Source organism: Episyrphus balteatus, chromosome 1 (assembly GCF_945859705.1).
Source record: "Episyrphus balteatus chromosome 1, idEpiBalt1.1, whole genome shotgun sequence".
Lineage (NCBI taxonomy): Eukaryota > Metazoa > Arthropoda > Insecta > Diptera > Syrphidae > Episyrphus > Episyrphus balteatus.
In genome coordinates this window covers 167,508,422-167,535,599 of record NC_079134.1, presented here as the reverse complement: position 1 = coordinate 167,535,599, position 27,178 = coordinate 167,508,422, and the positions used below count along the sequence as shown (strand labels likewise).

The window sequence follows — 27,178 nt, the reverse complement described above, 5'->3', positions numbered from 1 at the left end:
AATCAGAACAAAACAAACAAAATACAAAATTCCAACTCAGAGTCCCGCTTTTTAATCCAAACTGACAGATTTATAATTTATTTCCGAATGGAAGGGGTTGACACCATCATCATATCATTGCTTTTAACACAAATACATACACAAACAATCGAGTATTTTAATGAATCAAGGATCATTTTCAAAGGCAAAAGGCAAGGAAACTCTCAGAGTATTTTTAATTTTTATTTTCAAAATACTATCAACATCATGTCTATGTCATCATGATGATCGGATTTTTATAGTTTTCTCCGCCAGAGAGAAGGCTAGAATCAATTTCATTAATCCGGGATTATTAAAAGGAATGAATGTATACGCACTGATGCAATACTACAGTTGTATTGATACGGTGAATGTTGTTGATTTCTTTTTCTCTTTCTTTTCTTTGAATTTGAAACTTTTGGTTGGCAACAAAGTTGATGACATTCCGTGGGCTTAATGCAACAATGTCTTCACCGTCGTCATCATCAACATCATCATTGCAAATCGCCATCATCGTCGTCGTCTTTGGTCGTCTTGATTATCTTTTTGAAATGAAAATATGTTTGCATGGTGATTGCAATCAAATTGATTTTTAAGTGTAACGTAATGAAGAGAATTCATTACTGCATGAAGACCATTGAAAAGGCGGTGGCGGTGGTAACGGATTTGCAACCTGTGACGACCAACCGACGGCGGCGCTTGGGTGAAAATGAATCACTTGTCTTAATGGCTATGACAGTCGACAAAATGTCTTGTCTCTTATACCAACTTAAAGTATTTGACTTTTGGAATGAAGAAGAACTAATTGAAGTTTCATTTTTAATTTTTTTGAATGGAATGACATTTTATCGGGGATGTTGTTGTTGTTGTTGTTTAAAGGTGGTTTAGACAAAGATGAGGTTTTTAAAATGCCTTATACATAGATTCCGGTTTATAATTGAACGGAAATATTCACAAATTAAAATTTATGAGAATTCCAATGAAATTGGTTTATTTTTAGTCTATTAATAGAAGTGTTGCTCAAGTTAAGTTGTTTAAGCTGACGTTTTTTGTATATTGAAATCTATATACGCAAGCAAATATCAGATTTTCTGATTTTGTGCAACATTATCATTTAGCCTAAAATCCTCAAATTATTTGTCCTCAATACCTATTATAAATATTGTAGATAAAAACGAAGATCCATTTACTGAATACAAATTTAAGTCCAACAGTCTACATACAAAATTTGCTTACTTTACAAGAACAAAAATCTGATATTGCCTTTTGAACTGGGGTGTCCTTTGTAAATGACCATACCAGATTAAATTATTTATTGATCTTACTGTATTTTATCCAAGACGGTATTTTTGACTGAATGCTTCCTCGGATTTTACGATTAAATTTTGTGTATGACAAATAAGCCTATTAAAATTATTCTTTCAGCTTGTTCAAATCTTAGACTCAATGTATTTAAACTTTTTAGCATTTGGTCTCGAAAGTGTAAATCCAGAAAATGGGAAAGTGTAATTTTCCTTCTATTTGTGGTGTTGTCAATTTTTAAAATAAAGAAAAATGAAAAAATTAATTTTATAAAATAAATTTAAATTTTTATTGAATATTTTTATCACAACATTTAATTTAATATTTTTGTATAAAAGCAACGCGTTTCAAAAACTTATTCCATCTAGCAAAAGAAAAAATTTGGACACCAAGTCCTGTTATACTTTTCGTAAAGATTTTAACCCAGGAAACTCAAAAATTAGGTACATTTTAAAAATAGGTTTTTGAGGTATGATTTTTTATAGTTTTTGTCTTTGTTTTTCCAACTAAGAACAGAAGAACCAAACACCTCAGTGAATGAAAACATTTTTAAAAAAATCGATTTTTTTAAGAAAATTTCTGACAAAAAAATTCTTCGGTACTCAAAGAAAAATTAAAAATGTTTCCGTTACTCGATGTTTTAAGTATTTTATGTGTATTCCAATTAATTTATGTATAAATAAGTTAAAAAGATATGAATATTCTCGTAAAATTATAAAATTTTGGCTCTTTTTGTTACTTTTCGAGTTTTTGTCTACTTGAAAAGCAAGCTGAATTTGAAGGAACTTTTTGTAGAAAATTAAATCCTTTACAAAATGTTTTTACTTGCGATAAAGGTACTATTATATCAAGTTATGCATTCGTAAAAAAAAATAGTTGAGATAAAATTTTTCCATGACATTACAATGGTAGAGAATACCAAAAAAGTGGGACCCGGAAGTCCGTCTGTCTGTCTGTCTGTCTGTCTGTATAAGGAGCTAAAGCCTAAACGGATGGACCGATTGACTTCAAACTTGGTAAGTAGCATTTTTTGGAGTCTCTCCAGAGGGGTTTTTGGAATTAATTTTTTTGGACCAAAAATAACGGTATACTATACTTAACATATACCGATTTTGTAAAGTTGAAATTGCTCAAAAATGGCTCCAACGATTTTATTTAAAAAATTCAAATGTAAGTTTTAAAACAAGGTCTATCTTTTAATTAAAATTTTTTTTTGAAAATCATTATTAACGGTACCTGCCATAGAACCGTTTTTTTTTTTTAATCCGATTATTTCTGATACTGCTTATTCGATTTCAACGAAACTTTTTGTGAAGAAGCATTTATGTATATATAATTTTAATATAAGCCAAAAATAAAATTAAAAAAAAAAAAAATTTTGAAAATTTTTTTTTTTGAAAAATCAAATTTTCGAAAACGGGACATTGAATTTTTTTTTTAATTTTGGTTTTAGATGTTGATTAGTGATTTCTACAAAATGACATACCAATTTTATTTTAAAACTTTTTTTCCAAAAAATTATTTATAAAAAATTAGTTTTTTTTTTTAAAAACGGCTCTAAAGACTTTGAATTTTTTTTTCTAAAAATGCATCTTGATATATCAATCAAAAATGCATACTTGTTTTAGAGGGTAATTTGATTTCAGATATTATTTTTTAAACGAATTTAATATTTTTTTTTTTTGTACCTATATAGATAGTATGTACCTACATTTTCCAAATTTCTATATAAAAGTCTTAAAATTTAAGCAACTTTAACTCTAAGAGCAAGTTCGTGCGACCCAGTCGTGCATTTAATTTAACTAAAATTTTATAATAAATTCAAAAAAAACTTTGAAAAATCATACGTCAAAAACGTATCCATTCTAATTTTTTTTTAACGTGATTTCGAAGGCAATATACTCGTACATTAGAAAAAAACCAATGTTATTGAAAATTTATCCTAAAAAAGTGCTCATTTATATGCCTTTTCCTTCACAATATTATCGCCGCTATCCGAAAGAAGTTGTCAAAAAAGGATTATTTGTGTATTTTAAGAATATTGACATTTTGCAAAATATTAAAACTTGGTGGATATTAAGACTTAAAATCGGTTTTTTGCATATTCTTTTAAGTAACGTAGTAATTTTTGTAACTTTAATAAATGTTGGCATCGTTTGTCAAAAAATAAAAGAAAAGCATTTGTATTTTTTGACTGAATAGTTTTACATATGTACTTTTCTCTGTAAAATAAGTTACAATTCTTCTAGCCCTTAGCTATTTAACACCTTAATTAATCTAGTCCATTCGACCTGTTGGCTTACATTATTTCCATTATCTCTATTCAAACAAATCACTTTTCGATGTCAAATGATTTGTCATGGCAAAGTGTAGAGTTAACATAAACCACGTGTGGCACGGCTATATCGCACTATCGTGATCAAAATTAGATTAAAAACTTAATTGAAATTAAAAACCACCTCCTTGCTTTACCGACCTTGATTGGGTTGAGGTTGAGACTGGGAGCTTATGTTCAATTAATCTCAATCAGTATAAATCTAAATAAAATATTTCCCAATGAAAATCCATAATATTATTATATCTATCGAACGAATAAGAAGGTACTTCGATTATGATGTTTATCGCCAAAACCAATTTAAAAATATAAAACAATATAATAGACAGTAGGGCACAACAGGGGGCCAATATAAATACAGTTAAAATACTCAAGTGTACTTCTATAAGACTTTTACATAAACGACAATCGCAGAGGTCTTATTGATACTAGAGCTTATATTTAATTAAATATAAATTCTGCATGCAAAAATGCCAATTTGGTGAATTTAATTCAAACATGCACTATAGCAAGTCTTGAGATAGATAAACCGTTGAATAATAATAAGAAAAAAAACGGTAGTTAGTCGATAAGCAGTTAGTACCTATAGCACCAGCATCCAGTAGCAGCTAATAGTAACAACCACGGTGGTCTTATGTTAATGGCCCAAAAATTCATAAAATAAAAATAGAAATAATAATTTCGCGTGAGATACTGGTCTACGAGATCAGGTGGTGGTGATTTTTTTTTTTTTGTTTCTTCTGTAAATTGAATAACTTCCTGGGGCACTAACCTCCTAACTAAACAATAAACCTAATTTAATACCTTCTACTTTAGGACTTTTGCGCGCCAACCAACAAACTGATAAAAAACTCAAAAAAAAACAATAATAAAAAAAATAGCACAAACTATATGCACAATTGAAAGGTGCTGCCTGCAATATGTTTTATTTCACTTTGGTAAATAATTTTAATTAGCTTTTAGATATTTTGGCTGATATTTTTATTTGGGTATTATAAGCATTTTTGTTTGTTGTTGTTGTTGTTTAGTTTCGATTTGGATTATAAGAGTCAGTGTGTGGTCGATTTAATTGCGAGAGAATAAAGACAGTAACTTTTTGTTATGACTGGTTATGGTTTTTTTTCTGCAAAAAGTTGTTTAGTAAATATTTTTTTTTTAGGGATAATGCAATATAAGTGAATTGTTTTATCTAGATGGAGTTGTAAACCAGTGGGTTTGTGCCAAATGTTTTTTTATTTTTATTTTTTTTTTTTTGAAAAAGATTAAGATAAGTTTGACTTCATTAAAGCCGCCACCTGAGTTGTCATGCAAATTTTGAATGGCTTAGATTTATGTGTGCATTTAGTTGAAGTTAATGGATATGATGCAAACGAAATGGCTTATGGAGGAAGATTATCCGATATACATGAAAATTTTTAAATAAAGAACTAAGTTTTTCTTCTATTAAATTCTTAAAGAATTTGATACAAAGAACTTGATTGTATTTTTCGGTTTCTAAAAAAAATTCTTTGTACCTTCAAGCTTATAAACTTTTGTTTCTTGTAAGAGATTAAGTTAAAAATATGTCATAATCGGATAATAACAAGACAATTCCAGTTATGCACCCAAAGTTCTGGTTATTATTGTAAGACACCTGCATTTAATAAAAAAGGTTTGTAATAAAATTGCTTAACTTATTTCGGGGGACAACTTTCAAAAAAGTTAAATTTTTTATCTATGTGGTGATATAAAATTCCAAAGATTTGCTTGTTCAATAAAATATTTTTAGGTTTGGTAATTTGTTCATTAATATAACATATGACAAAGAGTTTTCTTTTTATTTTGTGTTATATTTTTTTTAAGTATTTTTTAAATGGAAGTCTTGAACTTTTACAACTACTCATTTAGAACTTTAGTAGATTTTTAGTATACCAAGGGTCTGCATGAAATATGTACATTAGGGCGTTCGTAATTTTTGAATCAAGTTTCTAAGTGGAAAAACTGTTTCTAAATAATAAAAAAAAAATTCCTCTAATTTTTTCAGATTTTTATTTTGACACTAGATGGCTCCCCAAGAGGGTTAAAGTTTTTTCTCATTTAAAATAGGTATGTGTTGACCAATGAGGCCATTTTTTTAGATAAAGACTTAAGTCAGTTTTGATGAGTTTCTTGTCTACGCATTAAACAACGTTTTCAAAAAGGTATAAATCATTTTTCTAGAACCAGGGGTTTAGTCAGGGCATGCATGTTTTTTTCAGTTTTTCGAAAAAAAAAACTAGGTAAATAACGAACTCCCTAATGTACATGGATCTATTGATTCTGCTACTATTTTGGTGTCTTATTGAACACTTGTCCTAAAAACCTTCCACATTTGGATTCACAAAACGAAATTTAGGAACTATGAGCTTTAACAATATTTTTGAAAAATATGTATAAAAAAAAGTATGAATTCTTTCCTTCAATTTATAGAGAAACTAGCTTTTCTACGTGGGCGCACCTTGGGTGCATCGTATATCTCAATTTTTCAGACATATTTCTTCTAATTTTAATTAAATTTTAATGAAGTACAGTATTACAATTGTTTAAGATTGGCTATATTGATTTCATTGTGTACTGCTTGAGTTTCAAAAAGTTTGTAAAATGAGTAACTATGTGAGCTTGATTGATAAATTTTGTCAACGTAATTCACTTGAATGGTTGCATTTCAATGCAAGAGATCCTTGTTCTTTCAACCAATTGCTTTTTATAGTTACATAAAGTGTTGGAAAAAACTTATCAAAAGAACTCTTCTTTCGATTCCACAAACTGGAAAAAATTATATAGACATATTAAATCAGTTAACAGTTGAGATTTGTCTAACACCTGTTTCCAACAATTGCTCTGTAAACACATCTACAAATAAAAATGCCCTAAACGAACTTGTATCAAAATTTGATCACTTTGCTAAAAGGCAACTTACCAAAAACAGTTTAATTAACTGGAATTTAATTTTAATATTAATTTTAATAGAACTGGGCCTAAATCATTAAAATTTTGCTTTGCTTTTTTCCGTTTTGTTTTTAAAGGAATGAGGAACTGATAAGGGACAGGGAATTTCGATTTGACTGAGATTTATTTTCTTTTTTTGATAATTTAAATTAACCAGCACTTCTATCTAGAAGCGAAAGCTCAAAAAGTTTTTCAATACAGTCCAACTTTGTTTTTCAAATTTTTTTAAGCTTCATAAAAAAAATTGATTACATGAACCATAAGTTAAAATTTCACTTTAAAATAAACATACCGAAGAAAATCCCATATTTATTAAAGAGTTATGTGTTAACTTTAAATGTCTAAATTTTAATAAAAATGGGTAAAAGTCCACTTGAAACTTTGACAAAATATAAACACTTGAAAATATCTAGTGTTTTATAATAATTATTGGTTGCGTTGGATCGATATAAGAAAAGTGACCAATTACTGAAAACGATCCGATAAGTGTTAACATTTTTTTGATGGACATAATTCCATAGTTTTATTGTGATTTCAATTTCAATCATAAAGATGCCCAAAATTGCATTTCGTTGGAAAACGTGATAGTATAGTTATTTTCAAAAGAAGAATGAAAATAAAACGATAACTTAAAGAAAACTCAATCAAGTAACTTTTTATAATTGTTGTAATAAAAATTTATTTACAATCTAGAGAATATGAAAATCTTCAATTTAACTCACTTGTGTTGGAATTTATTCAATATATGAACTAAAAAAAATTTCTACACTCATTGAACTCTTCCAATGATAATGTTTGTCACTCTGCGTTAGAATGGTAGGGCTCCTACATACAACCCTCCCCTTTATGTCCTACTTCTACACCATTTTAAGAAAAAAATTTGTTTCTATTGGAAAAAATTATAAAACGTTTAAAATTTATGTTTATGTTTTATTAGAAAATTATGTATGTAGTGGCCTGAAAAAATTAAAAAAAAATATCCTTAGGCTGCATTGGAATTCCACAAAATCTAAAATACAATGAATCAATAAAAACTTATTTTAGAATCATAATAATACTTGATTTTCGTTGGTACAAAAAAAAAAACAGAACTCCATCTTTCTTACATTTGTTGCCTCATAAATCATAAATTGACTCAGTATACCGACTGCAAAAAGGCCCATATACAAACTCAAAGCAGCACCCACCGAAGATAATCACTGTGGTTAACCACAAAATCACATCAACACTCAATAACTTCATCTTAATGTCTTACATTTTGTCTTATTTTTTTTTTCGAATTTGAATAGTTTGTTTAACAAAACCAAAACAATTACACCAGAACAATAACAAAATATCAACATGAAAGAGAACAAAAAAATCAATCATCCTAAAGAAAATTGTAAGCACGCGTCAACAATTTAATGCCAGATCTACCTACTACCTTCCTTCTATCACAATTATACTCTCAACATGGTTTCTGTGGTCTATTAACTGTTCCTCCAATTCTCTGCTCGCTGACTTGTGATGTTACTTCTTTTAATATGAATCCTCACATTGTAACCTGTATTATTTTTATTCAAGATTCAATACAATTATTCTCTCCCCATCTGTTACTATATTGGGAGTAAAAATAAACAAAAGAGCTGACATGCAAACTTGAACTTTATTCATTCTTCAATAATTCACTAGAATCGTTTGACTTTTCAAATCAAAAAGTGCATTTCGTGATGTTTTCTCTCTCAATATTATACACCACAAGATAACAAAACAAAAAAAAAGTCAAATTGATTCATTCCACACAGTCGGAATACAAACAACAACAAAAACACCAAAAAAAAAAACAACAACGTCGACGACGACGATCGACCACGACCGTTCCATCCATGTTTGGTGCTACTTGCTAATATAATCATGAAACATAATTGAATTGCCAATTGAATATTTCTATTTTCGATGTGCACAAGTGCACCAAACCATAATAACACAAAACAACAACAACAACAAAAATACCCCCTGACAGTTTTCTATTTACAAAACATTAATAACAATTTTGTTTTTTTTTTTTACTCATTTTGTATTTTTTTTTTTTCATTCACAGTGCCCCCACTACATCAAACAAATTAAACGGACAGACCACACCTCTAGATGTATCTGGCCTATCGCAAAATGAAATACAAGGCCTATTGCTAGGTTCACACCCATCATCAACATCATCGGCGTCAACTACGACAACATCACAATCATCGGTAGCTGGCGCTGCAACAGCTGTTGTTGTAACCACCGATCAACATCGCCAACAACAACAGCAACAACAACAACAACAGCAGCAGCATCAAGCAATTAGCATTAAACGTGAACCCGAAGATCTGCGAAAGGATCCAAAATGTGGTGGCAATAACGGTGCTGGCAATAATAATAACAACAACAACAACAACAGTAGCAATGGCAACAACGGCGCTGGTGGACACAGTCAAAAGGTGAGTTCGATTGATAAAAATTTTTCATTTCAACTTTGCTTGGGAGATGCTTTTACCTTACCTTACCACCTCCTTATTTATGAAGAAATGACATTACACACACACTTGCACACTTTGAAAGAGAGAAAGAGCATTGCCGCAACAACAAAAAAGAAAAAAAATTATCAACAACAACCAACAGCAGCAGCAGAAAAAAATTAAACAAAAATGAACAAAAATATTAATTGTCATATCCGGAGGGTTGTGGCATGTGTTGTCTTTTTTTTCTTCCATCACAAACTGTCTTTTTGTTTCCCTCTAATTAACCACTATCATAAGACTCTCCTAAGACCAGTCCAGTCGTCTTGTCGTCGCTCTTTTGCACAAAAGATAGAAAACTGCATAGAAAGTTAGATGGTATTGCGCTTCCAATATTGCTAATGTGTGAGTTGCACTGTGCTCTTTCTATTGGCTGGCTGGGAAACCATCAAGTGGTTTTAACTGTTATACCAAAGTTATATATGTATTGGCATGCGCAAGCAACTCGGAAATTATATATTTTACCTCATTACTAGAAGCAGCTCTCTGTCTCACTCGCAGGTAATGAGGGTCTCATTACTCGTGTCGTTGTTGGTTGGTGGTGGCTATACACAATGATTGTATCATTATTTTTCTTAACCTTCCCTTGTTACAATATCTGTTTTATGAGTGTATTGGTGGAAGTTTTTGGTTGAGTTCGAGTTGGAAGTTACAATCAAACATGTTGCAAATCGAACTAAAAAACTTGAATGTTCGATTGGTGAATCGAATTGGGTTTCCCCAAGATTTTTGGGTATTTTTGCATTTTCGAAGGAAAGACCATTCTTTTCTTCCCTTAACAGTTAGCTGGTTTGATTGAGAAACTGCGCACTCTCAGTCCACTTAAAGTCTCTTTATTCACCCCAATTTCAAACAGATACAACCACAAAAGTTACCCTCATATCGTTGTCGTGTTGTTGTCGATCTTAAAAGTGGTTGTTGTTGTGCGCTCCCAAAGTGCGCAATCAAGTTCGTTTCGATTATAAGAAAAAAACGACGACAAGACAATAAGAAGAAGTGGTATACACCTCAAGATATAAACATTTCCATACCTGATTTTAGTCTGTCACAAAACGCTGACGGAACAAGGTCGGTCGACTGAATAAGAAAATATCTCAGAAGAACAAGAAAATTAAATTACGAATTACGATCTTGTCAGATTTTCAGAGATTTTATTTTTTTTTTGTAATTTTTTATCGAACTCGATGAGGAAACGTTAAAATTCATGAAAAGCTTTTGATCATTTTTTTTAAATGTGCGGTTAGATTGTTTTAGTTTTATTTTTTTCCTGTCTAACCTTATCAGTCGAATGTGATTTTGGATTACCACAGAGAACACACAAACGACAGAAAATTATTTATTTTTGTTCCAAAGATTTCGTATACTTAGCGCCTATTTACCAAAAAAAGTAAAACAACAAATAATTCAGACCAACACGTGTGTAGATATTTATTTTTATTTTTTCAAATTTAATTTATTTAACAATCCGGTGATCGGTAATTTTTTTTTATATAATTTAAATTGATATTTTGGCGCGTGAATTATTTTTCCAAAAAATAATATCTCGGTTTTTAGTGCAAAGTTCATAGTGATATTAAAATTTATTAATTTATTTAAACAACAACAAAAAAGTTATAAATAACATACCAAGTGTTCAACAATCAACCAATAAAATAAAAAGTGTTATAAAAAAATTTACAACCCAAAATCTCCTGGATTACCTACCATTTTAACACAAAAAATCAAAACCATTCAAAATTAATAGGATATATATGAAAGGTTTGTGAAAAAAAACTTAACATTAGGATTATAAAAAGGTTTGCCGGATCCAAACAAATCTTTTTAAACATCAAAAAAAAAAATATATTAACTCGCGTTTGTGGTGGGTGTGTTTTGCCTCTCATGCTGCCAAGTTCGTTGCTCAACTCTTTTGTTTTCTACAGGAAATTGCCTTTTTTTTTGTTAGTTGTATTTTTTTTCTGTTCTATTGTCGGTTAAATTTTTGATTGATTGATTGTATATATACATATAGACACTATACAACATATAAGCTTACATTGTGATTAAGGAACTGTTTATAGGTAATTGTTAGGTCATTTTGGGATAGAAACATTAAATCAACACAAAAAGAAAAAAAAATATTATGAATGGAATCAGACAAATTATTTTGACTGCTTAACAGATAAATATATACTTGTATGTATATTTAACGGAGAATGAAATATTAACCTTGTGAAGTTCAAATCAATTTTCTTGTTTGAGAGAATTTTAGTCAGAAACTTGTTAAAAATGGGAAAATAAATTATTTTTAAATTCTTCAGTTATTTTCATACTTTTTTTGCAAATATATTGCATATTAATAAATTCTTGAATAAATATTGTGAATTTTTATTAATAAATCAATTTACATTTTCAATCAGTTAATAATAATTATTTGATTAGTAATTTCTTTATAAATGTTGCAGATTTCTAACAATAGAATTTTACAGTTATTTCTTTTTTTTTTACGAATACAAAAAATAACAATAGGATTTTTGAGATTATAAATGACATTTATCATACAGTTTTAAATGTCAAGGAGAGTCAATAACTTGGTTTGGTGACAAACTTTTTTGAAAGGTGTCTGTATAAATGAGTCATTTAAAGTATCTATTAGTCATTAATGGCTCAAATTTTTATTCACCATTAACCAAATATAAAAAATGGTTTTGATGAAATGCCTTGCCTACACAATCATGACATGAAGAAAATGTTAAAACGAACTCTACAATATTTTTTGATAACTTTTTTATCAAAGAATGTTATGTTAATGCCAAGTTGAAATGGCTTTTTTTGTTCATGAGCCTGAAAAAGCTTTTAGAATTTTTTTCTAAGCTTCCTGTAGGTACATTATGATTGCAATGATACATTGTATTGACTTTAATATTATTTAATTTTTATTGTCGTTACCTACTTTAAAAATGTTTTTACTTTACAAATTTTGTTCTTGTTTTTTTTTTTCTTGAAATGTAACTCTCAAACTTTACATTTTAAATTCATTGAAATAACGTTTTTTATCTCAGAATAAAATAATTAAGAAAATTAAAATTCTAAAAGATTTACTTTGTAATGGGCTAGTTACTTTGTAATTGTTTCGTTAGTTAACAAACTCATTTACATTTCGCACTTTAATAACTTGAATAAAAAATTAAAGTTCAAAGTTGTACAAATAAAATGTATTAAACTATGTAGCAAGTATTTATTATTGACACTTGAATATATTCCATTTTTTGTGAATGCCTGTAAAACAATAATAATAACAAAAAATATTTTATTATGCAAAACACAAAGTTCGTTGATGAGATGATTTAATTTGTGACTAGTTTAATACGTATTAGATAATTCTTATTAGAAATTTAGTCATGCACTATAAAGTTAACATCTGTAAATGAATATTTAAAAAAAATTATTTTATGTGTTTTTTTTAATTCATATTTATAAAATAATTTTTGAAATAAAATTAGGTTTTGCTTTATTTCTTTTTATATGAAAAATTGGAACAGAACAAAAATTTAAATTAATTAAATAAATCTATCTTTAAATAAAATCTTAAACACCAGTCATTTTAAACATCCTTTTAGAGAACATTTTAATGTTTGCCAAAGGCCAAGAAAAAGAAATAACAATTCGAGAAAGTTGGCCACAAAAATTGGACATAGAACAACTTCTGTTAGTTCGGCTTGATTTCAATTGCCTGGGTTATACTTTTATCAAAACAAATTTTCTTAAAATATTTCTTTCTTTTTTTAAACTTATTTTATTTTAAAAATCACATAGGTACCCACAAAATGTAAAATTCGTTCCAAAAAATAGTTGATAACCCAACGATTTTTGTTTTATTTTTGTATCCACGCAGAAGAGTTTTTTAATAGGTTTTTTAAGAGTTTAAGATTTAATTGTCACTAAACTTAAAAAAGAATTAAAAAATTTATTTTCAAAATATCTATGATATTATTAAATCTTTTTTGTTGTTGTGGACAAAATTAATGCAAATATGTTGTTAACATCCAGATACGACTAATTCATTCTTTCAATTTTTTGCATAGAAATAAGTATTGGCCTAGGTCAGACAAATAAATAGAAAACGATAAAAAAACACTTGCCTTCAAATTTTATTATTTCAAATAATATATTGTTTAAATTAAAAACTCCATTAAAATCATTTAATTAATTTTCGTTTAAGTCCTTAATTGTTGGGTCTTGATTTTTGAAAAGAATCAGCATTTTGAAAATAACAAACAAATTTTTGCACTTTTTAAGAAATATGTAACTGATAAATTATGTATAAATGATTTTCATTTAATATTTTTGTTATTATTAGGAAAATACAAAATTTAAGTAAACCACCAAACTTAACACTTTATTTGGGTTACCTCCATTTAAAACGTTAAACCAACTTGAAAATACATATTTTCCGACTTTTTATCATGTTTGGTAACTCTGTAAAAAATCAACTCTCAAAAAGGTAGACTACAACTCTCAGCAGATATACATATAGATATAGGTACCCAGATATATGATTTTAACTTTGTAGACTTTTAACTGTTAACTCCAATTTTCGATTATTATGACTTTTGATTGTACTCACATTATAGATTCTGACTTAGTATAACTTGCATTTTTTGTTGAATATAATTATTGTTTATATCTTTATTCGGATTGAACTAAACGAAAGAGCTGATATGCAAACTTAAATTTTATTTAATCTAAAATAATTCATTAGAATTGTTCGACTTTTCAAATCCAAGACTGCATATCATGAAAATTGTTCTTTAATATACACCACAAATCAAACAAAACTTCTTAACCAAATTCAAAACCTTCAATATTAAAATTAAGGAAAAAATCAGAAGTATTGTCATCTTCTTTCCTTTTTAATGTTAAACCCTTATTTCATTTTTCCCGTTGTATAAATTTGAAAATCGCAAATCATTAAATGTTTTGGAAACACTTTTGGTTAAATGCACTTCTGAGCTTTTAAATGCACAAATTCTAGAAACTACGTCGATATATTATTCTTTTTTTTTATAATAAGAGTAAAAAAAAAAAAATTTATGCATGCGAATCATAAAATGTATACACTTTAAATTTCCTTTCATATAATTCATTTTGCATTTTTAGATAAATAAACTAAAAATAATATTTGCGTCATTGCTGACGTCTAAAAACTTAAGGTGTGGTGTGACATTAACTTATTCTACAAATTTTTAATTTATAATCCCATTAATTAGTCACTGTTAAGAAAAAAAAATTATTATAACTTGGCCATAACTGTCAATTATCTCAACTTAAGTAAAATTAATTAAACAAAAATAAAAATGTGTTACTAAGTCACAAACCAAAGAAACCTCAAAAATCCCAATCCAATAAAAAAAAATTCAAAACAAAAATAATTTAAGTATTAAACAATTCTAAATAATTCTTAATAACAACAACAAAAGCAACAAAAAATCAAGTGGGCGAGAGTAAATAATTTAATTTGCATTTATCTTTCAAAAAAAAATTATAAGAAAAAAAAAACAACAAAATAAAGGCAGATCATTAACATTTTAAATATTGAATATGAGGATATTGGAATTGATTTTTGCTTTTTTGCTAAAATAAATGTTTTTGATTTTTTTTGTATAATTATTGATTTAATTTAAAATGTCTCCAAAATTGAATTAATTTGTTTTCAATATAAATGGCAAAAAAAGATTTTAATATAGATTTGTGGTTGCCTCTGTTCGTCGTCGTCGAAGTTAGTGAATATTAATTTATTTAATTTTTTTTTGTGTTTTTCTACGAACTAAGTATAGAAGAAAAATTTAACTTGGAATAAGATAAATTGAAACTTGTGATGACCATTTAAAGACAATGAACATAGATTTTTGCGTAGAAATAAAATATAAATTCATTGCGTAAGGGGAATTCTGAAACAAAAATGCGTTTTACATATTAATTATTTCCTGGTTATATTTATGTTTTTTCTCTTTTATGTTCTTACACATTTTTTGATTCATAAAAATTGTTTATTAATTTATTTAATTATTTATTAAAAAACCGTGAGTCTAAAATGGTGTTAATAAATTTATTCAAATGACCATGTCTACGTAAGATAAAGTTGTTTATTGTTTTTGTTTTTTTTTGTTCTTTTCCTAGAATATGAATTTGAATTTATTAATTAGCGCGTAGAGGGAAATAGTTAACTATTCACAACTAAATCATAAATAATAGAATTTTTGATAATCTTTGAAGGATTAAAATAACAAGGAAGAAAAATGTCATCGATAAGTTCAAGCAACAACATTAGAGTGCCCTCTTCTGCCCTGAGAAATTATATGATTTAAAAAAAAATGGGGACTTCTAACAAATGATACTAAAGTGGAACAACCCACTAACCTCATAAACTAGTTTTCATTTCTATTTTTATACAAACCAGTATTAAGATATATCAAGTAGCCTAAAGTGCCACAAATTACTAACAATTAGATTTTAATGAGTATTCTTCAAATGGTCTGTGTCACATAGAAACAAAAAACCTTCAATTTCAATTATACTCTGATAACTTCGTCAAAAAACTTAAAGAAATCACGCATTTTCACACTTTTGTGTCGTGCTTGTCTCAATGTCTGCACACATTTGAATTATATTTATGCCTCTAAGGCAATCTAAATATAAAATCTATCAACCTGCCGCTGTATACAGGTGAACTTTATTATTTTAAATTTTTTAACAAAAAAATCAAGGTTCTGAAGGTTTTTTTAAAAAAATAAAAATTAAATAAAAACCTGAAAAGAGAGATAGTCAAAATAGTTCAGAAAAATTAACCTCCAATTGTTTCGATTACTAACTATAAAGATATTTACTTTCGATTTCTATATATTTTGTAGTCATTAATGATTTAAACCGGATTTGAATAAAAACCATAATTGATTTGGTGCTATATTTGTATTTAATTTCCTCCTTATTGGGCTAATGTTTCAATAGTCAAAATGTTAATTGAACTTTAATGTTTTTTTTTCTTAAAGAATGTATTCTTTTATCTTCTCACAAAAACAAAAATGTAATAAATATAAAATAACATAAAACATTAGATGAGTCTTAACAAACGCACACGAAATTCCAAGAAACATCAAAAAAACACCAAGGACATTTAAAATCTCCAACATATCTTCTAAATTCAACAGCAAAATCTCTGAATCTGCAAAATTTCCGTAAATTTAGTTAATTAATTTTTAGCCAAAAAAACCATATCTCTCCTCTACGTTGTTGTTCTTCATTGTATTTTATATTTTGTATACAAAAAAAAAATCCCCACTCAAAATAATAAAAAAAATAAAGCTAATTTACACTTTTTGACCATTTTTCGATATATTGATGGTTCGCTGTTGTTTTTAACCAAATAATGAAGAAAACAACAAAAATAGAGACAAGAATAAAATAAATGTTAAACAATAAAACGGCGATGATGGGTTTTTGTGATTTCACTCTCTGTTTCTTGAGAGCCAATAAAAAAATAAAAAACAAAAATCCATATACCTTAAGATGTTATGCACATACACTCAAACAGATGTGGTATAATATAATATGAGAGAGTATGAACATCTTTATTGCACCCACTTGAAGTTTTTATAACATTTTTTTTTTTTTAATATATTTTTTTAATGGTCAGTAAGTTCCAAAATGTCTGACACACAAAATTAGCTGATAATAGTTATTTTTTTTACTATCTGTTTCTACTTGGGTTTTTGTTCTTTTATTCTTTTAAAAACGCCTTTTGACATTTTGAATTTATTATTATTTGCTTTGCTTAGTGGTGAAATGCATTAAGTTTATATTAACCGTTGATGCATTTTTATTCAAATTTGTTTTATAATTTGTCACATTATTATTATTATTGTTGCTACCCTAAAAAAAGAATTTAACATTTGTAGATCATAAAATATCTGCCCACTTTTGGATACAAAATACTGTTTGTTATAATGTTGAAAGCTTATATGATTGCTTAAAATTATACTAATATTAGACCAAAATTAGCATTATTTTGTGTAAATTTTTGTGTAGGCATGTCAATCATCGTACATTTTATGCGCAATATTGTACTTTTTTATAATAAATTTTTAAATTTTAAAACATAGTATTTTTTTTTTTTGAATATGTCTATGGTAATTTTTTTATTATTGTTATTTTTTTTTTCTAAAGGTCAAATTGATTTTGTTTATTCGATTTATTTAGTTTGGAAATTTTATTTAGACGTGATACAAATTTGCATAGTTTTTTTTTTTTTTTTGTGTTGATATTCTTATTTATCACTAATAGAGACGAAATTATGAGCATTTCCTGCATTTGAGAACAAAAAAAAAAAAACACAAAAACAAAAAATATTTTATTTATTAAGTGTTTATACCAAGATTGTGGCTTTAATATGGGTTCAAAAAACGATTAAAAGTTTAAGGTTAAATTTTTGTTAATTTTTATAATTCCTCATATCAGAATATATATTTTTAGTTAAGCTTCTTCGTAGCTGAAAATGTTTTAAAAATGATAATACGTCATGCAACCCGTTAGTAGAACATTTGAAAATAAAGCCTGTTATCGAACAGGGCACTTTTTTATTCGTTGCATGCATTTTTTGATATTGTACTACATATAGATTTCTTATTTTCTGTTCTCTATTAAATAAAGTATTGCAAATATGTCTTTAAAGTGAGCTTATAAAATTAGAAAAATTTATTTCACTGTAAAAAAAGTCAATCATAAAGTTCGGACTTCAGCTCTTTTGTTTTCAGAAATATTTGTCTTATTGTTTACTACATTCCAATAAATTTTTATCTTAAATAAAATTCTTCAATTAGACTTTATTGTTTAACAAACAATCATTGTATGGAGTTTTATTTTTGTCTCCTTAATGAAGTCTGAGTAGGTATTAAAGGTTTATATTTACAACAATTTGTCGATTTTTATTCCTTATCCAAGGCTATACACCTGCAAGTTATAATCTTACCACATATCAAATAAAAAAAAAGAAATAAATAAAATAAATTTTAAACCGCAAAGCTGTATTATGCCAAAAATAATATCAATCAAGTTCGGAGTTCAGTTCTTTTGTTTATTTTTTTTTTGTCATTTTTTTTTTCTTCTCTTTTTTTGAATTTCCAATCACTTGAAATAAAAATGTATGTACATTAAATACCAATTTGTAATAAAAATTTCAACATTCTCTCTAATTTTGGGAGAAACCTCCTATCAATAGTGAAAAAAAGAAAACAAAAAAAATACCAAACAAAGGTCAATTATCGAAATAATGTCTACAATTTGGCACGTGATAATGTATTTGTCCGATCACAATCTAATTGACCCTCGATAACATTAAAACTTTATGACTTTTTTTTTTATTTGGTGGGTAGCTAAGTTATTTCTTCTTTGTTATTTATTTTAATTCAATTAGCTACCTGAATTAACATTCACTCTTGTGGTAAGGTAAGGCGAGGCAAAACCAAAATTATAAAAAAAGAAAACAAACATTTTTGATTGTATACAATTAGTTTAAGAAAATAAATCAAATTGACCATAAATTTTCAACAAAAAATTGTTATTTTATTTTAGGTACTTGTTGTACAATCACCTACGCCATCAATACAAATTAAAGATCCACCACCCAGTCCTGGAAGCCCAACAAACGAAACAATGTACGCTGCCAGCGGCGGCACTCAAATTTACCTACAGGTAAGTCATACAACACATAATACACCATTTTTTTAAATTTAAAAGTCAGCTTAATTGCTCGCAAAAAATTTGCACATACAAAAATTAAGAAGAATTCCAATTTGATGGAACAAAAAACAATAAAATAAATTAAAAAAAAAACCCATTTATATGCGAACAAATAAACATGTAAACAAAAAAAAAAAATTGTGATGATGGTGGTGGAATTTTGTTGACCAATATTTCTCAAAAAAAAAAAAATTTGGTTACCAAAAATTCTCTCAAACATCTCATTAGTAAATCATTTCACTTTTCATATAATAACCAGATTTTTATTTTACTGTCTCTCTTTTTTTTACTTTATTCTTATTTTGTATGTGTTTTTTGTTTTATTTATAATTTTTCTTCAAATTCCTTCCTTTTTTCCACCTCTTCAATAAAAAAAAAAAACAAAAAAAATTCTTCAGGGTCCACATCAGACAGGTTCTTCTGTAACAGGTGGATCAAATGTTAACACACACAGCCCCAGCCCTGGACCATATATCTCACCAGATAGCTATGGAATGTACACAACACGACTTGCCACCGGACCCAATTCCACATTCATCTCAGAGCCATATTATCGTGAATATTTTGCTGCCGATGGACAAGGTGGCTATGCGCCCGCAACACGCACCGTTTATGGTGATAGTGATGGACCACAACCGGGTACAACCTATGAGGGTCGTTTCACAACATCATCACATACTAAAAATGGTACACCTGTCTATGCAAAAACTGTTACAGCAGCCGGCCTCACAGTGGATTTACCAAGTCCTGATTCGGGTATTGGTGCTGATGCTATAACGCCGAGGGATCAAAATAATTTACAACAGGTGCGTTGTTGTCTATAATAGTGAGAAAAAGTAGTATAGTAGATTTTGTTGTCTCCTCTTAGAATTTGTAAATGTAGTTAAAAATTAACCAAAAGTATAAACTAACAAAAAAAAATAAATATTCATTCTAATTGATTTCGTGTTTGAATGTTTAAATAAAAAACTAAAAGAAAAAAAACTCGAAACAAAATTTCACCACTTTGATCGCAATTGAAATAAGAAAATTGTAGTTTGTGTGTGCTTATTTATGTTTTTGCTGAGTAAATTAGAGATTTAAATCATCTAAAACGATCGAAAGACGAAGACCATAACAGCTAACGACGACAGTACAACGAAAGAAAGACAAACGATGACGATGACTATACAACAACCACACCCTCTTCTTTAGAGTAGTTAGCCAATTAGTTAACCTTTCTCCTCTATTTTTTAATACCTTTTAGATTTTGTTTTTTAATTGATTTTCTTTTTTCTATTTTATTATTTATTTGATCAATCTTCTATTAAAACTTCAATTGAATTTTTTTTATTTTACTCCTTTTAACAGTCATTCGATTACACGGAACTATGTCAGCCTGGTACATTATTAGACAGCAGCGGTGCAATACCAGTTTCAGTTAGTAGCATGCAACGTGCTGTTAGCATTCATGGTGGTCAAAATAGTCCAACAACATCGTTGAGTGGTGGTACACCAGGGACACCAGGAACGACACGATCAAGGCCATGGCATGATTTTGGTCGGCAAAGTGATGCCGATAAAATTCAAATACCAAAAATGTAAGTAATTTTTTTCTTTTTGCAATTTCTTTTATTTCTTTTTGAAGAGTTTATAGGTATTAAACATTTATTCATTAATTAATTTTTAAGGAAGAAAAATGTAGTAATTAGTTTATGCAAAAAAAATTGAAAAAAATCAAACGGAAGCAATGAAATTTTCTGTTAGAGCTAAATCGAGTTCGTGCAACAGCTCTTTTGTATTTGTTGAATTATTTAAAAAAATAGGCTAAAATGACAGTTTTTGAATGAGGTGTGAAGTAAAATGACCCTAATTATTTAAAAAAAAAAAATCTTTAAAAATATTTTGTGAGGTTTTAGCATCAACTCTTTTGTTTTAAAGTGTTTTTTCCGTACGTCTTTTCAGAAACTTCTTAAAACTTCATTTTGGTTAGTTTTTAAAGGATGACATTATTGAACCCGGTAATCTAAAATGAAAAAATGTTGAAAAATGTATTATTTAAAGCAACTTATTGCAAGTTCATAAATCAATTAAAAATACTTTATCTGTAGGAGTTGAGACAAATCAACAATTTTTTCAAAGTCACACTCAAATTCCTTATTTAAAAAAACTTTTTCCGGAAGCAACAATTAGCTCGTGCACCAAAGTGTAGGCCTGATTTAACTACAATAAAATGTCGGCAACATTAACATAAATTATTTCATTAGATTTTTACTCTCCAAGGAACATGTACGCAAATTGCTCTTATACATATATCAAAATCCAAACAATATTATATGACTTGTGACACGAAATAATATTGCAAATGCATGCTTCATAGAATTCTACGCACTGTTTATATCGAAAATCTCAAGTAGTTAACCTCGTGTATAGACTACACATAAAGCTAATATACGGTCCCATACATCACACTTCGATTGAAGTTTCATGTTTCAATTCGAATAAAATACACTTTTGAAGCACATACATAAGGTTTTGTGTGTGCCCCCCCTCACGAATCTCCCTTTCCAAATCTACTCAATTCAATATAGTTTTGTCTCGATAAAAATTGATTGACTCTTATATGTAGCAGCACAACTCTGCTGGTGTATTATGCCACAAAAGTGTGTTTTTCATTTTGTTTTGTGTGTCGTGTCGCGCGTGTGCACACCACATCACTCCCATATACAATTTCACAAAAATAAAGAAAAAAATAAAAAAATATAGTTTTTTTTTTGTTGTGTTTGATCGAACTTTTGCTTATAGCCAACACCGTCATCGTTGTTAACGCGTGTCTCTCTCCTCTATCGTTGTCGTGGTTCACATATAGACAGATAGACGAACAGGCAGACATTTTTAGACAAGCAGCGCACATTTCAATTGGTGGGGGAATTTTTTTGTTAAAAAACGCGCATGCGCTTTAGTCTCAAAATGTTATTGGTAATTTATATATCGAGTTTACTATATCGATACAACACACATATACTCGGCTTTGGAATGAGCGCCACACGTGATTAAGTACGACAGTGCAAAATTTCAAGTGGTTAAATGTTTTCTATTTGGAGCCGAAAAAAACACCCTCTTTACAAATCCATTCAACTCTTAGAGTCAAAAGACATTCTTTGGAATTAACTTCGAGACTTCTGTGTAGTATTGGTTATAGCTTGTTTGTTTGAGACCAAAAGAATGTAGATTCCTAGCAAATTGGCCAAAAAAATAACTCACTTGAACAAGATCCGTTTAAATCAAGACCAAGGTTGTAATTGGGGATTTATTACTTTAATCGGTCCGAAAGTCTAAAAAAAATTCCAATGAAAACAAAAGAATTGCATTCTTGAAAATGTCATTTCTTATTTTCAATCTCAAAAGAGAGACTCTTATAACAAAAAAAAAAAACCAATAACTTTAGTGTTAGATTAAATTCCATTACAAGGTGTGGTGTGGCCACCGATTCTTCATTTTTGCTGACAAGTATCAGAGCACACCGCACATTTATATACCACCTCTATGCAAGAGACGATCGACGACCGACCGACGACGACGACGCAAGCCAAAAGCACCTTTCAAAAGAGTTATGAATAAGAAAAACCAGAAATATGCTGGTTTAAAGTTGATTTGGTTTGGGTGGTTGGTTGGTTTGGTTAGTAGTTTGGGATGACGCGCATTATTATTAGAAGGAAATCGAATCATATACATTATTAATATAATGCATGTCACATGTCGTATGGTCGATTTTTATTTTTTTTTATTTTATTTTCGTTGTTATTTTGTTCGACGAACAGAAAAAGAGAGATAACATTTGGCAAAAGGTAGACAGTATACAGTGCATCCAAACCAGCAAGTTGGGATGAAAAGAAGAAGAAAAATTCAATTTATGTGACATGAGTAGGTAGAGAGATGGGAGCACCGACCAGCACTATAATATGTATGTCCCATAACAAGTAGGATGAACGTTATCTACTCAGCCTCAACTTGGCTGTCATTTGTGTCCAGGAAATCAGTTTCAAATTGCAAAAAAAAATACACTCTTTCTGGTGTATAAAAGTCTGATAGATGGAGAGACAAACGTTGTGTTTGCTCTGTATATGTGCAATAACGATTGGAGATCAACAATTCTACCGTTGTGCGCATCTCAGAGTTGAAATAGATTTGTTCAAAAAAAGGGGAATATAGAGATGTGTATTTGCATTCTTAGATCACCGATTGGACTATGGTGTTTTTTTTTTATTTTGATTAACAATCAGTTTGGATAGAAGATCTTTGTCTTTTATTATACACAGGATGTTGGATTTTCTAAATAAATGAGAAATTTCCGGAAGTTTTGTATCACTATTTGTCACTTTTTTACGATTTTATTTAAAACGAAAGAGTTGAGGTGCAAACTTTATTCCAATAAAAACTTTAGTTACTGATTTTTAGCGAGTTTCAGGAACTTATTTTATTTTCGATAAATTTAGAAAAGCTGGGCTGCAAATTAATTTCAAAATTATGATATTTTTCAAAGTTTACTTTTAACGAAGTACCTAACAGTTTGGATGATATGTATATTTCTTTTTCACGCAAAATATTGTGTTTTCAAATAAATTTGTAATGTCGGAATGTTCTGTATCACTATTTGTCACTTTTTTGTGATTTAATTTAAAACGAAAGAGCTGAGGTACGAACTTGATAGAAATAAAAACATTTATTTAATTAATAGCTTACTGGTTTTTGGCAAGTTTTAGCAACTTATTTTTTTTTCGGTAGATTTTCCCATAGATTTATATATTCCTTAAAGTTATCAAACAGAAAAAACAGGGCTGAGGGCTTGATTTCCAAATTATGATATTTTTCAAAGTACCTACTTTTTAAACGATGTGCCAGTTTGGATAGAAAATGTCTTTCTTTTTTACACAAAAAACTATTTTTTTCTAATAAATGAGTAAATTTTCGTAAGTTCTGTATCACTATTTGTTGTTTTTTTTGTGATTTTGGGTAAAATGAAAGAGCTGAGATTCGAACTTTATTTAAAAAGAAACATTTGTTTTATTAATATTTTACTAGTTTTTGGCAGATTTCTGAACTAAATTTACTTTGCGTAGTTTTTCCGTTAAATACGTTATATAATTCGAGTTCCTTAATCAAGACTTAGCACAAACATAATTTTTTGATGAGGACCAGTCTGAAAAGAGATTTTCAGTGAATAATTAGACAGGATAAATTGTATTGTTTTCTATTAAATGATAAATCTGTTTTTATGTGATTTTATAGAAAACGAAAGAGTTGAGGTCCAAAGTAACTTCAATAGTTTATAATGCACAAGAAGCTAAGATCACTTGACATTTAGAGAATGGCAATTTTTTTTTTAGAAAACTTACAGCAATTAATTTTGATACAAAGTGTTTAAGATTTTCCTTGTTCTTAGCAAAATAATTATAGTCTCAGGAAATAACTCCACATCTAGAGGTCTTCTCATAACTTTTTTGTAAGAACACCTGTCTATTGAAGTATGTCCTCTTTTCTAGTCTTCTGGCTTTAAAAACCAAATTATATGTATTTAATTTAGACTGACTGACGTCCAGTAGCATTCAATTAAATATAATTGCATATTTAAATATGAAAATTATTAGTTAGGTTTCAATCTTTATATATTTTTATATATTCAGGATTACAAGTACAAAACACAAGGCTTTATCAAATTAGAAAATCTTGAAATGAACGGATTTATGACACTTAATTCTATAGCAATATGATATGAGTATTAAAAAATAACATTTAAAAATTTAAACTCAAAGCTTAAACTTTAAATTTTAATCCAATCCAATCCTATGGTTAGTAGACTGGTTTTTTGTGTTTTATTTTTATTTAAAACCCACTCATAATAAAATTATGCCACTTTAATTGCAAGATGCAATAACCTCGCCATTTAATTTAATGCAAACTATGTGTCTGTTTATGACTTAAATGATATTAAACACAATTTTATTTATATTTTTTTTAAATTTTTAATTGACTAATAATAAAATTTTATTTTGTAATTTTTATTTTTAGATTCGTAAATGTAGGATTTAGATATCATCTAGAAAGTCCGATTAGTTCGTCACAAAGACGAGAAGACGATCGAATAACATACATTAATAAAGGACAATTTTATGGCATCACATTGGAATATATTCCCGATCAAGATAAACCAATCAAAAATACAACAGTTAAGGTAAGTCTATCTCTAAAAAAATTAAAATCAAAAAGAAATTTGTCATAGGACTCCTTTTCATTCTTTATCCATTTTTTTTTTGTTTGCATTTTCAAATAACTAACTCAACACGAATAAGAAAAAAAAATAAAGAAAAATCTACAAACAATTTGTTACGTACATTCAAATCCTTAAAACTCATCAATCACCTCGTTTCGAGTAAAAATTTGCATACGACCATACGTTACACGAGAGAAATATCTGCTCAAAGATTTTTGCTTCTTCTCCTGCTGTTTTGCCGATCATGATGATGATGATGATGACGATCCTTTTGCGCGCAGATGCTCTAAAACAAACAAAGATTTCGGCCCGAGTATGTAACACGTAACCCTTTTCGCGCAGAAAAAAAAAGGAACTCACTCAAATATACCTTCCTTTTTTTCTTCAAGCCTTTTGCCTATAATCATTCATCATTATTATATTTCGAAAAGATCGCCGAAACAGAAAATATCTGGGAGTTAAGAAAAAAATTGAAAAAAATGTTGAATCATTTTCTTATGGATTTGATGAATCGTTTGCATAATCAAAAAAGACAAAACGCACTTATCATCGTCACAAGATCATCAACGTCATTCTTTTATTTTTTTCTGAATTCAGACGAACGGCGACGAAGATGATCATGATGATGTTGATGATGATTGTCATTGTGTGGTAAGAAGAATGTCTTGTGTGTGTTGTATGGCCCCTCAGGACACTCTTCTTCTTCCTTCCTTCCGGGTATAATACTACCTCTTTTTCTAAACTACAATAAGGACTTAAAGTTGCTCCCGTATATTCTTGTTGTGTGTTCAGTTCCTGTCATGTAATTCGACTCACCCTCAATTTACCATTAGGCAGAGAAAATGACAGTCGTACGTTGTGTTGTTGGATGCAAAAAAAAAAATAAATACGAAGGAATTCAAATAGGATTTATTTTATTTGATTGTTTCTGGATTTGTAGTGCTCCCATTTCAAGAACGAGAACGGGAAACAAGATGAGTGATGATAGATAAGAATGACGAACAAAAAAATAGATGAATGAAAGATCTCTTGTATCAATTTTTTTATTTTTGTTCTTGATGGTTGTTTGGATAACAATCTGTTTCAGTGAGATATTCAAAAGGGGGCTTTTTCTTCTTTTTTTTGTATTGTGTATGAGTTCTGAAAGGCGCCTCAAGGAAAATGTTTGCTTTTATTACTATGCAAATGAATTTCCGATTTTATAATCATTTCAACAAATATGTAACGCGGAATTGTTTACTTTTGCCATTTTCACATGCAATTCTAATGAATAAATTTATTTTTTTGTTTGAAAGATCTTGAAAGATGGATGGGAAATTTTTTTAAAGAGCAAATAATGAATATATGTATACTCAGGAATTTTCTTAAGGCTGTTGAAGAATTCAATTTGTAAGTGTTTACTTTAAACTTCGTCTTGCTTAAAAAAGTTTTTTGTTTTATTCAGCCTTTGTCGAGTAAAATGTCAAGATAGAAATGTTTGAGAAGCTTAAATTCAATATCAAATGAAAAAATTAAAAAATATCAGTCGAAATGCATCAAACAGTTCCTTTGAAATGCATGTGGCTCCTTGCATCGACTTTTTTCCAACTCTAAAATGTGTAATTTTTGATTCTCTATAAGTTGCATTTAGAAAAATACTATAAACTTAAATGGAAATGCTAAAAAAGTGAATTTTGTAAAATCAAGTTCGTAGATCAGCTCTTTTGTTTTCTTGCTTTTTACATGAAATTATTATTTTAAAAAATTGTTCATGAAGTAAAATTGCAAAAAACTAATAAACTTTCTGAAGAAAGAGATATGTGCTGTCCAAAAATAATTTTTAACTGCGAATTTGGTCATAAGAAGCTAAAAAAAAATCGAAATCGTCAAAAAACAATAATACAAAGTAAAACGTGACACACTTGGAATTTATACTACAGGAGGTCTCACATCCAAAATGTTAGTTGATGATGCAAAGAATTCAACTAACAGTATAAATTCAATTAAAAATTCAAA

The 27,178-nt window shown here is 28.5% G+C and overlaps 1 protein-coding gene across 3 annotated transcripts in view; it reads left to right on the top strand.

Annotated features, from left to right (window-relative positions):
- LOC129907718 (protein grainyhead) overlaps positions 1–27,178 on the top strand; it is a 217,025-nt gene that overhangs the window by 152,034 nt on the left and 37,813 nt on the right. For all 3 annotated transcript variants that reach the window (XM_055984058.1, XM_055984059.1, XM_055984057.1), the window contains exons 2-6: positions 8,703–9,081; positions 18,766–18,885; positions 19,332–19,739; positions 20,284–20,513; positions 24,982–25,144. In XM_055984058.1, the coding sequence (XP_055840033.1) occupies positions 8,703–9,081; positions 18,766–18,885; positions 19,332–19,739; positions 20,284–20,513; positions 24,982–25,144 (1,300 nt within the window). The remainder of the gene's footprint in view (positions 1–8,702; positions 9,082–18,765; positions 18,886–19,331; positions 19,740–20,283; positions 20,514–24,981; positions 25,145–27,178) is intronic.